This window comes from Suillus plorans (genome assembly GCF_016647745.1).
Source record: "Suillus plorans strain S12 chromosome Unknown HD556scaffold_107, whole genome shotgun sequence".
In the NCBI taxonomy this organism is placed as follows: Eukaryota; Fungi; Basidiomycota; class Agaricomycetes; order Boletales; family Suillaceae; genus Suillus; species Suillus plorans.
In genome coordinates, this window is record NW_024537491.1 from 106,562 (window position 1) to 120,112 (window position 13,551).

Sequence of the window (13,551 nt, forward strand, 5' to 3'; positions counted from 1 at the left end):
TGTCCGCCGGACTCAACACGTCAAGTTTCAAAAGAAAAACTAGAAGATGCTGTACTTTCGATGTCAGGCTATCGAACTGTCAAAGAATTAATGTTTGTGCGTTGTGGAGTAATAGCGTTACCCCCAAAATGCCCGAGATATTATCTACTAGTATTCCCTTCCATCATGAGGTTCATCTTCTGGCTGAGGTACATGGTCAAGACAGCTGCATTCCGTTCGTACAGGGGTCTCTTCTATGTCTTCCTGCGACTGATCCGATACTGCCAATCTATGGTGAATGGGAAAGAGGAAGATTTCCGACAACGCCCCGGCGGTTTAGCATTGAGCTCTCAGCCAGGGACCAACCAACCTGACTCCCAGCCGGCGCCTCCTGTGAGCCTCGCAGTGCCGTTGCTCGAGGCACCTCCACAGAGTCTACCCAGCCGAGGGTCCCAGCCTCAAACGGATATCCAGAATCTTCAGGTGCCAACTCCCGGCATCTCCGAACTGTATATCACCACGCCAGGCCAGACGTTTGATATCACTCTTATTCCCATTACACCACTTGAGGTCAACCGATACGGGAGGAATGTGCGAGTGTACGCAAATTGTATTTCAAGCGAGTTGGCAAAGTCCTGATCCATGCTTGCAGTAAAGATGAGTACGAGGCTTTCTTGGTCGAGAAAGGTCCTTTGGATTGTTCAGAGTAAGCATGTCGGCGAGAGAATCAGCGATAATATTGAATGGTCTCGCAGGGAGCTTGCTCCGGTCGCGGGATGGGAGCCGCTCACGCAACCAGAAGGGGCTATGATCTTCTATCAGCCATATAAAGTACGTTTAACCCCCGCTACTAGTACATGCATTTACTCAAATTACACACCAGAGAGTTTTCACTGATGTTGATGTTCGAGATCCTCAGATTATAGTCAAAATTGACAAAGCTGTTGAGAAGGCGTACCATGAAGCGCGCAACGCAAGCATCCCCTTGGATCCATTCGTCGAGCTAGGGTTAGAGCTTATTGTAAAGGACGGCGAAGAAATGTGGGGCTACTACTTTGTTGACCACAAAAAACGTGTCATTTTCTGGTTCGAAGACCACAGATCCGATTCTCTCATGAGTCGCATCCGAGGGGTAGAGCGAAAAAGTCATATCAGTAAGTTCTTTCCGTGGAATTCTTTCCATTTAAGCTCCTGTGATCGTAACATCCCCAGAGTATGCACTAGAATCACAATACTGGTTTGTGTAATCTCAAGTACGTACATTCCCTCACTTGACCGAAGTCAATGAACTCACTTTGCAACAGCTCTTTTGTGTTTCCCATGATTTACATACTACGGCATTGGCAGGAGACACATTGAGCTATTTCCAAACAGACGCTTCCTTCCGGAAGACATTGTTGTGGAACTCAAAGAACTCGTCATGTATGCTCAAGCAGGTGAGCAAAGACTAATAAGTGTCTCATGCCCTACAGGATTGACTGGCGATAGATAGTATCACTTCTCAAACATCCGTAGTACATTTTGCTTCGGACGACATCGCAAATATTCTCAGCCTCGTCGATCTTCTTAGAAGTGAGTTGATCCCTGTTTGTGGGATCGTCGTTGATTGTCTTTTCAGAGAGTGCTAACAAGAACCGCGAGCATTCCGTGTGGATCGCTGGTAAGTTCAATCATGGACGGTCGGTTGTTTGTTTCTGATATGTTTACTGATCTCAGCTCGAATCATGAAACATCTCTGTGAGCTTCGGCCAGTAGTCCGCTATCCACATTTCCTGATTAATTTGCTAGGCGAAACTAAGTTTGTGAATTTCTATGGACAACCAGGCACCCGACTCGACGTAGAGAAATCGTTGTACGGAAAATCTGATGCCCCAAAAAACAAGCTTTCTCGTGCCGTTAATGCTATGATTGGAAGATGGCAAGAGAGCAAGGCCTTCCACAAAGTATGGGTCGATGGAAGGATCGTTCATGCGCGGTGGGAGCAGTACATAGACAAGCTGAATAGCGACTGGAATGGATATACAATATTTGTGAGTTCTACTTCATATTGTTCTCATGGTTAATGACTATCTCAGTCTACTGTGATGGTTGCTGTTGATGTCAGCTTTCTCGCAGTCCCATCCATCCAGACTCAAGATGGTGTGATCATACAACTTTACACCTCTACCTTCTCCGCCATGTGCTCGTTGTTCATTACGCTATTGTTAGTTACACAAGTTAATAAGGAATTACGAGGCTCCAATACAGCCGTGGTATGCTCATCTTTACATTCGTTTATCCTATACTTATTCTTTACGCCCACAGGTTTCTTACCTAAGCAGAATGGCGGCGGGTTCTGTGCTTGACTCGGAAAGCTTTCCATTTTTGCTCAGTCTGCCGCTCGGATTTCTGAAGCTTGGGTAGGTTCCCTGTTACGTTTCATGTTAGCGGCTTATTGTTCGACAGAGTATCCTGCTTCATTGGAGCACTGCTGTCTGCGATTATCGGCATTGCTACCTTTCCTGCCAACATCATTATATATTCAGTATTGATAGCCATGGGCCTTCTAGTATCTTGGCTTCTACATTCTAGAAGTGTTACTTATGTTGGGCTTGTGCCGTGGTACTTGCTTCGCATGTGCTACTGGAACACGAGCCGATTCATTGTTTACTTGTGGAACAGGATCATAGAACGAGTGTCGCCTACGGTCACTACCCCCTTGGAAGTCTAAGTGATTTTCTGTAGCGCGCGAGCTTTATAGCATCATTTTGGTTGATTTATGCCATACCCTTTTAAATCTACATATACTTACACAGGATACAAATATCAATGTTATGTATCAATGTTAACCCAACTTCGGGTTTATTGCTGTTAGAGACGGACACGGCGGTTTCGGGGGTTTCCCTCAGGCAAGGTTGAAGGATTTTATCACTGGAATAATGGCGCTATGCAGCAAATACAAATTTAGGCTGGATCCGGCTTTAGCATCGGCTTCATTAGTAGCATCGTATGATTTGTGATGTGAGTAATTCTCCTCTTGCTTACCATGAGCGCTGCAGCGAACTAGTACTACGCTTACAAACGAACCGATTGCGACGGTTTCAAGTTGTCCACGTCCACGTCACTGTTGCAGATGTCAAATCGCGGGAAGTAAAATAACACACCGAGGTGAATATTCCCTCTTATTATCCGGTCACACAGTCAGTGAACAGAGCATTTCGCAGGTTTCTTTACTACAATGCCTGCTACCACGGTTCAAGACTCTGTGCCAGAGCATCACAGACTTGCCAAAACGAATGGAGCCAGCAATGGCTCCATTAGTCCTGCTTGGATCCCTACCCAAGTAGAAGACGTCACACTGAGAACCAGTGAATTCTCCTTTGATACAGTAGAGGACGCGCTTAACGCATTCACGCGTGGTGAAGCTGTTGTTGTTATGGATGACGAGCGAAGAGAGAACGAGGGTGATTTAATTATTTCTGCGAGTCATTGTTCCGTGGAGGCCATGGCATGGATGATCAAGCATACCAGGTACGAGTCCTTTGCACCCATGCATTCCGTCTTCATGTCTATTTTAGCGGATATATCTGCATATCTCTTCCCGAGGAGCGTCTCAATGAGCTCGAAATTCCCATGATGGTTCCCGAAAACCAGGAGCGGCACAAAACTGCGTACACCATAACCGTAGACTACAAACATGGTCTGTTTTTCTTTTTCTGAAGCCTATGCCACGATTAAACGATCACGCTTATAGGCACAACAACAGGCATTTCCGCCCATGATAGATCTCTCACCGTGCGGAAGTTAGTCGATCCCACTTCGACTGCATCCGACTTTAGCCGCCCAGGGCATATGGTACCTTTGCGAGCACAGAACGGCGGCGTCCTGGAACGCAGAGGTCATACGGAAACTGGTGTCGATTTGTGTGCCCTCACCAATCAGCCTCTAGGAGGAGTGCTATGCGAGCTCGTGAATGACGATGCGTTGGGCACTATGGCGCGACGCGATGATTGCCGATCATTTGCCAATCGATGGGGCCTGAAAATGATCAGCGTGGATATGTTGGCACAGTACAGAAAAGCGATGGAGAGCAGGAGTACTGTGGCATCATGACAGATGAAAGGATACACGGGGATATGTATATACTTAGAGAGCATTGGTGTAAATCAGCCAGACTTTAGACATCCCCTCGGGGATTCCGTGGAAAAACCGAGGGAACCTATTCAAGGTCCTGAGACTGCCGTCTCAAAGATGAGAACATTACATCTTTGAAGATCGTACCGGCGGCTTGTAACAGTCTTTATTTGATCCCTGAAGCCCCCGAGAGCCTGTACACAACGTTCCACGACCTATGCAATACCATACGTATGACTCTGCTGATTTCTGCCAGGTATCCGACCGACGTTTCCCAGAGTCACACTCATCGCCATTCAGAATTTGGGAGAAGCTGAAGCCTGGGTTCTGACTCGCAATATGCCATGCGTGCGCAATTTTGGTTGTGACACAGGTAACTTTTGTTCTGGGGCTTGACTGCAGGGTTATATCGGGATGCATGAATGGGCCAGATCGAAGCATCATCGACGAACAGGCGTGATGCAGCTGCGCAGATACACTGCCGTGGTCTGTACATTTGTTGTGTTTCCGTAAAACTACAACAATCGACAAACAGATGGTGTGGCCTTTCCAAGTACTTGCACCCGAATCGGTACTACGGAGTTGTATTTCACATACGTGTGAAACACACTCGCGGTGTCTAATTGTTGTGGCCTTGCGTAGAGTTGTATCAATGCCGAATATATAAAGGGCGTGTGCACAGTGCACATAGGGATGTTATAATGGAGCATGCGAGTCGTAGAAGCAGCGCGAGGGTAAGACTTGGAGTTCAGATCAGCTGCGGCATGCCGCGAGGGCATGTAAGCAAGTAACAAAGGTATTGGGAACTCGATAAATTTCAGCGCGGGAGAATATAGTGAAAGGTTGGCTAGTGCCAATGTGGCACATAGAACTGGATACGAACGAATGATACGAGAATGAGAGTTACAAGCAGTGGTAACGACAATTGCATTGTGCCGGAAGAAAAGATGAGCCTGGATGTGCGACAAAGTGACAGGGCTAGGAGAATACGAGATGATGCAGTGTGAGCAACAATATAGGAAGCATGCAGGCGAGTAGAAGAGGGAACACAAGACTGGAAGTAATGATGCGTTTGGCGTTTAAGTGATCGCTGTGAGTTTCCACACCTGAGCGGCAGATAAGATAAGAGTTATGAGACTGTACAATTGTCAATCCCCATTAGCATAATTATGCAGCGAGCTAACAAGCGATCCTGCCAGGACCTGCCACTGTCGTGACAGTGGCAGATGCGACGGATCGCACCCTAACCATTGTCACTTGAACTGTCACAGGGGAATATAGCGGACGCTGACGTGGGAGCTGTGGGGAGACAAGCACACCACCAAGAAGGGCGACTTCAACATGAAACTGTCGAGTTTCCCGAAGATAAAGCAACAAGGGTCAATCCAACAAGGGTGGTTGAACGAGACGAGGCTTACATAAATATTTGCGGGCTTATCAGAAAAAGGAAATCATTTCACTGAGGCACTGATCGTGCCTGGACCTGACAAAGCCTAACCCTCCCCGACTTGACAAAAACACACATATATATAGGAATCCGACAGAATCCGACGCACATGACTGTAGTTGACAAAACAGTCAAACTAGTATATGCTTGTGAGTTTATCAATTACTGTAACTTACCACTAGTACTACTAACTGCGTACTACGCCTGTGCCTGCCACAGCGGCTGCAAGTTTGACGCGTGCGGCGTGACGGATCAATATTTTAAACTCCGAGGAATGGTATGACAAGGTCTTTGTGTCGCACCTGGGACTTCAGCAGTTGTATTCTGAACTTCTTCCACTAACTCCAATTTTTGACAAGGCATTTGCATCGCACATTCACCACGTCGGCGTGGGCCAGCCTAGCCTCAATACGCGTATCCACTTCATGGACCTCAGCTACTAGCACAACCTCGCTACTCGTGAGAGCTGCTCTGCGATCCCATGTGTGCAACCGTTCTTTACAGTCCCACAGAGTGTCCGTGCTCTTAAATATGCGATTCTGCCCATTCCCACCTTGCACCTCTTCTCCATGCCCAGTATTGTTTGTATTGTAGTCCGAACCTTCTCCTAATACACCATTCCTCAGCTCCTCTCATGACGCTTCTGTCATTGGCAATCAGTTCTATTATTTTGCTGGCTATCATATCGGATGTGGTTGGAGCACCTCAGGGGTATACGTCATCTGCTCGACAGTTTATATCTTTGACACGGAAGACGCAACCTTCACGGAACATCTCAGAGTGGGCGGAGTATGCCAAGAACCTGCGGGACGCCACAATTGCGAAGTACTCTTCACAACTTAGTCAAAAGCGGGGAACGGGCGAGAATTTGTATGCTGAACTATTTGATCCGAGTACACTGAAGTGCGACACTAATATTTGATCAAAAGATTGGTCAACCAGGGGATTGACACAAGGTATGTCGTGTATTCCACCTCTGTCTAAGCGTGCTCAATTCCTGTAGCTTCTACGGATCCCTGGTTGTTGGTACACCACCTCACCCATTTGACGTAATTTTAGACACTGGATCCTCGTGCGTCGTCGACTCACGCGGACACGAATCTATCTAACATTCTTCCCAGAGATATGTGGGTTTCATCGTCGACATGCCAATCTACGTGTGCAGGAACGGGTAATTTTGACTCGGCAAAATCCTCTACGTTTAAAAATATGAATAAGAACTTCAGTGTGACCTACGAAAAAGGTTACGCAGCAGGCACTGTCGGGAAAGATGTTGTTCAAATGGCTGGTTTCACGATCTCTGATCAAACATTCGGTGAATTTAACTATTTGTCGTCATACAACTTAATTGTCTAATACTGACGGGTAATAGGGGTGGTGACAACTACTGCGGCGAACTTCTTGCAAAATCCTGTCACCGGTATCTTTGGTCTCGCATGGCAGTCGCTCGCAGCCTCTGGTGCTATGCCGTTTTGGCAAGCACTTGCAAGTAATGGCCAATGGAGTCAACCCTTGATGGCTTTCCAGTTGACTCGGTAATCATATCCCTGTTATGTCCATTTGCTCCAGGGGCACTTACGATGAATGATTTAGCTTTTTAAATGACAGCAAAGCTGGCGAACTAGAACCTGGTGGATCTTTTACAATGGGTACGAGAGTAACTCATATCATTCTTGACGTGTCTCACCTTCGTTTTCAGGATATACAAACGAGAGTTTATACACTGGGACGATCAACTACCAGGATATTCCCAATGGGCAAGCTTCGTACTGGCTTCAACAAATTACTTGTGAGCTTCACCGTAATCTTACTTTTGTTTGTGTCGTTCAAGCACCTTGAAAGCGATAACTGTGCAAGGAAAATCTATATTTTTGCCAAGCGGCAGTGACTCTTATGCTGCAATTGATACCGGTACGACACTCGTGGCAGGGCCTGCGGCTAGCATCGCAGCCATTTACGCTCAGATCCCTGGATCTCAGCCTGGGACGGGTAGCTGGGAGGGATTCTACAGTTACCGTAAGTACGACATATCTCTCTGGAATCAGGGCACCGAAACTTCATGAAAAGCCTGTAACACTGCTGTTGTGGTGGAGATCTCGTTTGGAGGGCCCAATTGGTCAATCAGCCCCGGTGATTTCGCATTCACATCCATACCCACCTCGGATGAATGCTATGGCGCATTTTACGCAATACCCACATCTGGTGCCAGTGGGACTCCTTCCTGGATTTTAGGCGACACGTTCCTGGTATGCTCTCTTAGTGCAAATACACTTCTGATGATTAATGCCACGAGTCAGAAAAACGTTTATTCAGTTTTCCGGTACGATCCCCCATCTGTCGGATTCGCGGCACTGTCGGAAATTGCACTTGAAATGAATGGCTTGGCTGGAGGAATACCTTCCGCTACTCTCGGTGCTAACTCAGCAATGTTTACCTTGGAGCCAAACGCGGCACCCCCAACACGCACCTCTAGTGCAGTTGCAATCGTCATTTCCGCTTTCTTCGCCACCTTAGTTTCATTTGTACAAGCATAATGCTGCGGTTGTGGACATAAGTACTACTGCATTTACAGCGCCACCTAGGCTGCCAGGCACAGCCCTCTCGGACCGACATGCAGGGGTGGCTGTGCTCAAGCCTCAGATCGTCATCTGAAACTGATAGCATTTTCACCTGTTGGGCATCGCTAGATGTTGTAATTGTAGGAGGCGCATTGATCGCTACAAGAGCACATGATTTAAGTACTGTAGCTGTTCGTTAGACAGGCTCGTGTGTTGCCACGTACCTTGAAACTGTTATCACACACATTTCCGGTTAGCCAGTTACTAGTTACTGCTAATAGCTTTACCAAGGGCCATTTTGAGGCTGTTTTTCACAGCTTTTCACACGCCCTTTGTATGATATTCACCCAACTTGCAATTAAAGGTACCGACCGTTGGCGATGTCAGCTGCGGCTAGCTGCGGACAGCTTGTAATGCGCAGTGCTGAGTGTATCATGAACATGTATTTCAGGACAATTGGTTGGTTGGCATCCCATACATTCGTTATTCCCCATTCTCCACTGGCTCGTGGTCTCTCGCCTTGGACATTCTCCGGTAACTTAGTGATCAAAACTCAAACCTGAGTCTTGACATGATACCATTAATTTTTCTTGCATCCCTCCTTGCGCTGCCTGCGGATACGTTTGGAGCACCCACAAATGTGGTTCCGGTTTCTGGTCAATCCATCTCCCTTCTAAGAAGGAATCCGTCCCCTCGAGATGCCACCCAACGGGGCGCTGTGGCGAAGAGGCAGAGGGACAATTTAATAGCCAAGTATGGCGGCGTGACAACACAGAAAAGAAGCACTGGTTATAATTCGTGCGTAGTATTATAGCAGGAAACATATTTACTGAGTCCAACTTTTCTTCAGGATCGTCAATCAGGACTATGATTCTAGGTAGGTGTTGGATATATCCACAGGTGTGCATATCGCCCTGATTGAAGTATCCGTATAGCTATTATGGTTCACTGGCTATTGGTACGCCTGCGGTGTCCTTTGATGTCATATTAGACACGGGCTCTTCGTAAGTTCCAGTACAGTTCACGTGTCGACATAATTTAGTAACGCATTTTCGCAGTGATCTCTGGGTCGCTGGTTCTTCTTGTGGTACTTCATGCGGGTCGGTTGCTACATACAACCCATCATCTTCATCAACTTTCCAAAACCTCTCTACGCCATTTGTTATAAATTACGGCTCGGGTTCTGCGGAAGGCTATGTTGCACAGGACACAGTGCAAATGGCGGGATTCTCCGTTGCCAGTCAAGGATTTGGTCAGAATCTCATCTTACTGACAGGTCCGCTGGCGTTTACTTACATGCACTACAGCTGTTGTGGATGTAGTGTCAAACGGTTTGCTGACATCACCGGTCTCTGGCTTGCTCGGTCTGGCGTGGCAACCCCTAGCAAGTTCAGGTCAGACGCCCTTGTGGCAAACTTTGGCCTCCAGTGGTTCTTGGGACTCAGCTCTCTTTGCTGTTCAGCTCACTCGGTGACAACATTTGCTCCCTAAAACTAAGTGTATTGCTAACATGGAACAGGTATACAAATGATTCCAGCGCCCAGACACTTGAGCCCGGAGGAGTCCTTAATATGGGTACGAGACATTCCACAGCGTGAGACATCTACTCAAAAAAAACTGCTCTTAGGTTACACAAACAGTAGTTTGTACACCGGCTCAATTGATTACATCGATATTCCCGGAACTGACACATATTGGTATCTACCATTGACTTGTAAGCGGTTTACCAACTCGCAATAAGTCTCCTCATTTATTCCAATCCAGCGATAACTGTGCAAGGAAACAGCATAACTATTGATTCAGGAACAACTGTTGCTATTGACACTGGCACGACCAATATAGGTGGTCCAGCCAGCTCGATTGAAGCAATCTATGCACAGATTCCCGGCTCACAACCAGCCACAGGCGAATGGGAAGGATATTATAGCTTCCGTAAGCAAACTTCTTGAACATTGCGAGGTCAAGTGGCTCAACGCTCGATCAGCATGCTCGACGACTGTCAATGTAGAGGTATCGTTTGGTAGCGCGACGTGGTCGATAAGCTCAGCAGATATTGCGTTCGACCAACTCAGTTCAACAGAATGCATTGGCGCATTCTTTGAGACAACTACTGGTACTGGGACCCCCTCTTGGATCTTCGGCGATGCATTCCTGGTATGTGGCAATGATAAACGGCCCGCGTTCTGCAATACTGAGCAGTTTTTCCATATTCTATTAGAAAAATGTGTACTCTGTCTTCCGCTACAATCCCCCTTCGATTGGCTTTGCCAGTCTCTCAAGTGTCGCCATCGCTGAAAATGGTGCTGGAGGCACCGTCCCTTCCGCGACCATTGGTACGGTATCTGCGGCGGTCACAAACACGAGCGATGCCCCACGTGGACATGCACTGAGTGCATCATTGTCTCTACTCTTCCTGGCTTTCTCAGCAGTGCTCCTCCTTTAATTTCGATGTCATCTGCATTCGCCTTTCTAATGAAGGACTCATCTGTATAGGACTAATGGACACTCACTTATTTGGACCACGCTCACTTGTAATTAATGTATATGATGTGATGGAGGGCATGTACTTGTTACTGGTCAGTTCTTTATGAGTTATAAGCAGTGATGAACGGCGACTACACTAATCTATACAAGCAATTTGTTTACCTTGAGACATGTACCTCATCAGGAAACCCACAGCCGAGCAAAAGTGATTGTAGCACAGCGCTTCTTTCCAATTGACTGTACATCTACAACTTTAGCCGCTCAATGAGCTGGTCATTGAACGCTTGGTTTGGGATAGTTCAGGGATTGGTTACGGCCTCGAGGTTTTTTGGAAAGGATGGACTAGCCGAGGCATGTCACGCGGATGGATTACCAAAAGCTAGGGCAGGATCATCTAGCGGTACATTGTCCTCATGATGGAAGATGAGATCACCAATAATGGTTTCCTCTGCATCACCATCTAGAGGATCAAAGTCCTTGTAGTATCCGCTGTAGACTGTGGGAGTGTACAGTAAGATGCAACTGTCCAATCTAGTGCATAGTACATACCATCTTGCGCAGCTTCAGAGTCATCCCCATATTTGTCTTGGTAATTCCAATCCTCGTTAGATGGGCGGTGTAACAAAACAACAATTGCTGGACACTACTCAAAGTAAGTAACCAGCAATATAAAATGTTGTGGTCTAACACAGCCTAGTCTGCTATACTTGCAAGACAAGTGCATTTGACCCGAGGGGTTCGCTGTAAGGTATTAGAATAATTAGTTATATGAAAAGGAAGATAGTCCGAGTGTGGGAAACAAAGTCCGAAGGTAAAAACATCGGGTCCGATGTTTTTGGACTTTCGGGTTACATCGGTGACCTGCACCAAACTGGTTTGGTGCATGGATGACTAATACTCTCTCATGAGCCCTATACCCTATAAATCACTATGAAATCATTTTCCGAAGTCAGACTGAGGCTAAGGGAATATTTTTCGCTTTTTTCATTTTTACGAGTTTGTACGCAAGCGGACTGAATATTTTTGTACATTCAATTCTGCGCTGAGTTTTGCTTAGTCAGCCATGAAGATGACTCAGAAGATTCTCACACATATCAGGTGACTGTGAAAAATATGTTTGCATAAGGTTACCCTGTGGGAAAGCTTACAAATCACTAAATACGTGTCCTATGTCATTATGCTACCAATCAATTCATCAGCCACAGATTTCACAAACATATGTACACAATATGTAATCATTTCTCACTCTTGTCTAGCTGAGTCATCAAGGGTCACCTGACCCATGGGCCATATACAGCTCTTGCTGACTCATCATTATACCAACTAGAGTTATGAATATTTACTTTTGACCCAAAGATACTGTGACTTGGTACTAACGAACTAAAGTTACAACCTTAAGTACGAGAAACTAGTAGTATAGCCACCAAATTTGTCTATATAAGGACCAGCTTTTTGCCCAATAAAACAAGCAATTCCCCTTTGCTTTTTTTTGCTCTCAGAATAAAATTGTGAGTGAAGTGTGAATCAGCAACCAGCAAGTGCAGTTCAAGGTTGGAGCTCACTGTGCTCAACAACCAGCACAATACTTCTGAGCTCATTGTGTTGAACATCTAGCATATACCTTGAGCTCACTGTGCCTGACGACTAGCAAGACTAGTTTTTCTTTTTCTGTTTTCTCTTGATTGTCTGTCTGAATTTCTCTATTTTCTTTGTGTCATTGTCTGTGTCATTGTCTGTGAATCTCTCTGTGATTTGTCTTTGTCTCTGTGTCTGTTTTTCTGAGTGTCTGTGTGTTTGTTTTTCTCTCTGTTTTCTCTGAGATTGCATCTGAGATTCGTGACTGAAACTCGTGTTTCTGTTTCTTTTTCTGTTTCTGTTTCTCTGTCTCAAGTGTATGTGGTGTATTGGTGACTGACTGTGCTGACCATCTCTCTGATTGCTGTCTGTTTGCTTTGTGATCGTTGTTGCTAACAGTCTCCGTGACTGTGGTTGTGTTCGTGTTTTTGTTGTAGCGGTCTCATTTTGTTGTCTCAACCTATCAACTTTCTCTCAAGTACCAAAGTTTTAGTCTCATTCTTACCCAGAAGTTTGGTGTTGTCTCTTTTTGTCCACAGAAGACTCTGATAGTCTAGTGGGGAGACTTTAGGTGTTGACAGTGATACCTGACCTCATACATCTGTGTGTTATACTGATCGAGGGTAGTCATTTGCGAGTTAGACTTTAGCTATTGAAAAGGGGACTTGGTATTGAAGTCTAAGGTCGCCCGTTCCTGAGTCTATTTAATACTCATTGTGAGTTCCTTGGCAGCAGGTTCAATATTAGGCTAAGAGTGCTACAGAGGCTTGACTAGGCCTGACAGTAGTTTCACCTGTTTTTGTATTGAGGTGGACTCTCATTGTAACTCCGCACAACTTGCTGCACTAAGTTTGTGTATGAATCATTGTTGCTGTGTGAAGTGTTAGGAAGAGTGTCTGTTTGTTTTGTGTCAGCTCTATATTGCTAGAGTGACTGTGGTTCCTGATATTTTTGTTGTTGTCTGTGTTGTTGTGATTGTTGTTGTTGTTGTTGTTGATCACTGACTGATCGAGTTCTGTGTTTCTCTCATCGCTGTGTTTCATATCCATATTGTTGGATTGACTGTTGACTGTTGACTGTTGACCGCTGACTGCTGACTTGTGTGCGAGCCATATTCTACTGACTGTATCTTAGGAGCAAGGCAAGCCACCCACGAATGACCATATTATCAGTCATTGGTATTTGTCTGAATCACTGACTGTGGAGATATTTGGTTTTATAGGTGTTTATCTATAGATCATCTATCTAAGAAGACATTGGGTTACGTTGGATTAGTGTTGGGAATGTAACAAATGTCGGGGATAGTGAATGGCGGGTTACTGTCAGTGTTTTTGGGGTGTTTTGGATAAAGAAAGAATGATATTGTGGAATTCAACAAAGAACTACAAATATCTA

At 45.8% G+C, this 13,551-nt stretch overlaps 4 protein-coding genes across 4 annotated transcripts; all 4 read left to right on the forward strand.

Moving 5' to 3' along the window:
* Positions 1-165: 165 nt before the first annotated feature.
* Positions 166-2,845, forward strand: HD556DRAFT_1457171 (uncharacterized protein; the record flags this gene model as incomplete). Its single annotated transcript, XM_041308150.1, has 12 exons — positions 166-578; positions 632-685; positions 735-810; positions 863-1,133; positions 1,192-1,216; positions 1,327-1,415; positions 1,468-1,551; positions 1,598-1,639; positions 1,696-1,716; positions 1,768-2,009; positions 2,055-2,231; positions 2,284-2,845. The coding sequence occupies 12 exons, from the start codon at positions 166-168 to the stop codon at positions 2,380-2,382; spliced, it is 1,593 nt and encodes a 530-aa protein (XP_041153088.1). The 3' UTR covers positions 2,383-2,845.
* A 90-nt stretch (positions 2,846-2,935) lies between these two features.
* HD556DRAFT_107526 (3,4-dihydroxy-2-butanone 4-phosphate synthase) lies at positions 2,936-4,145 on the forward strand. Its single transcript, XM_041296070.1, has 5 exons — positions 2,936-2,979; positions 3,026-3,126; positions 3,183-3,489; positions 3,537-3,658; positions 3,713-4,145. Exons 3-5 carry the CDS (start codon positions 3,197-3,199, stop codon positions 4,069-4,071), a joined length of 774 nt encoding a protein of 257 aa, XP_041153089.1. The 5' UTR covers positions 2,936-2,979; positions 3,026-3,126; positions 3,183-3,196; the 3' UTR covers positions 4,072-4,145.
* A 2,028-nt stretch (positions 4,146-6,173) lies between these two features.
* On the forward strand, positions 6,174-8,073 carry HD556DRAFT_1450577 (acid protease; the record flags this gene model as incomplete). Its single annotated transcript, XM_041307788.1, has 10 exons — positions 6,174-6,409; positions 6,469-6,495; positions 6,543-6,611; positions 6,661-6,854; positions 6,912-7,074; positions 7,133-7,188; positions 7,239-7,328; positions 7,382-7,555; positions 7,607-7,785; positions 7,837-8,073. The coding sequence occupies 10 exons, from the start codon at positions 6,174-6,176 to the stop codon at positions 8,071-8,073; spliced, it is 1,425 nt and encodes a 474-aa protein (XP_041153090.1).
* A 340-nt stretch (positions 8,074-8,413) lies between these two features.
* Positions 8,414-10,982, forward strand: HD556DRAFT_1421595 (aspartic peptidase domain-containing protein). The gene is made up of 10 exons (XM_041304496.1): positions 8,414-8,895; positions 8,948-8,974; positions 9,033-9,101; positions 9,156-9,349; positions 9,405-9,567; positions 9,617-9,672; positions 9,725-9,811; positions 9,862-10,029; positions 10,082-10,251; positions 10,316-10,982. The coding sequence occupies exons 1-10, from the start codon at positions 8,669-8,671 to the stop codon at positions 10,538-10,540; spliced, it is 1,386 nt and encodes a 461-aa protein (XP_041153091.1). The 5' UTR covers positions 8,414-8,668; the 3' UTR covers positions 10,541-10,982.
* The last annotated feature ends 2,569 nt before the right edge of the window (positions 10,983-13,551 follow it).

Excerpts from the sequence above, each read along its gene's own strand:
- HD556DRAFT_107526 (XM_041296070.1), top strand. The coding sequence starts at position 3,197 with ATGCCTGCTACCACGGTTCAAGACTCTGTGCCAGAGCATCACAGACTT. Across the intron at positions 3,490-3,536 it reads TGGATGATCAAGCATACCAG|CGGATATATCTGCATATCTC; the intron begins GTACGAGTCCTT and ends TGTCTATTTTAG. Across the intron at positions 3,659-3,712 it reads AACCGTAGACTACAAACATG|GCACAACAACAGGCATTTCC; the intron begins GTCTGTTTTTCT and ends TCACGCTTATAG.
- HD556DRAFT_1421595 (XM_041304496.1), top strand. The coding sequence starts at position 8,669 with ATGATACCATTAATTTTTCTTGCATCCCTCCTTGCGCTGCCTGCGGAT. Across the intron at positions 9,102-9,155 it reads ATATTAGACACGGGCTCTTC|TGATCTCTGGGTCGCTGGTT; the intron begins GTAAGTTCCAGT and ends GCATTTTCGCAG. Across the intron at positions 10,030-10,081 it reads GGAAGGATATTATAGCTTCC|CATGCTCGACGACTGTCAAT; the intron begins GTAAGCAAACTT and ends ACGCTCGATCAG.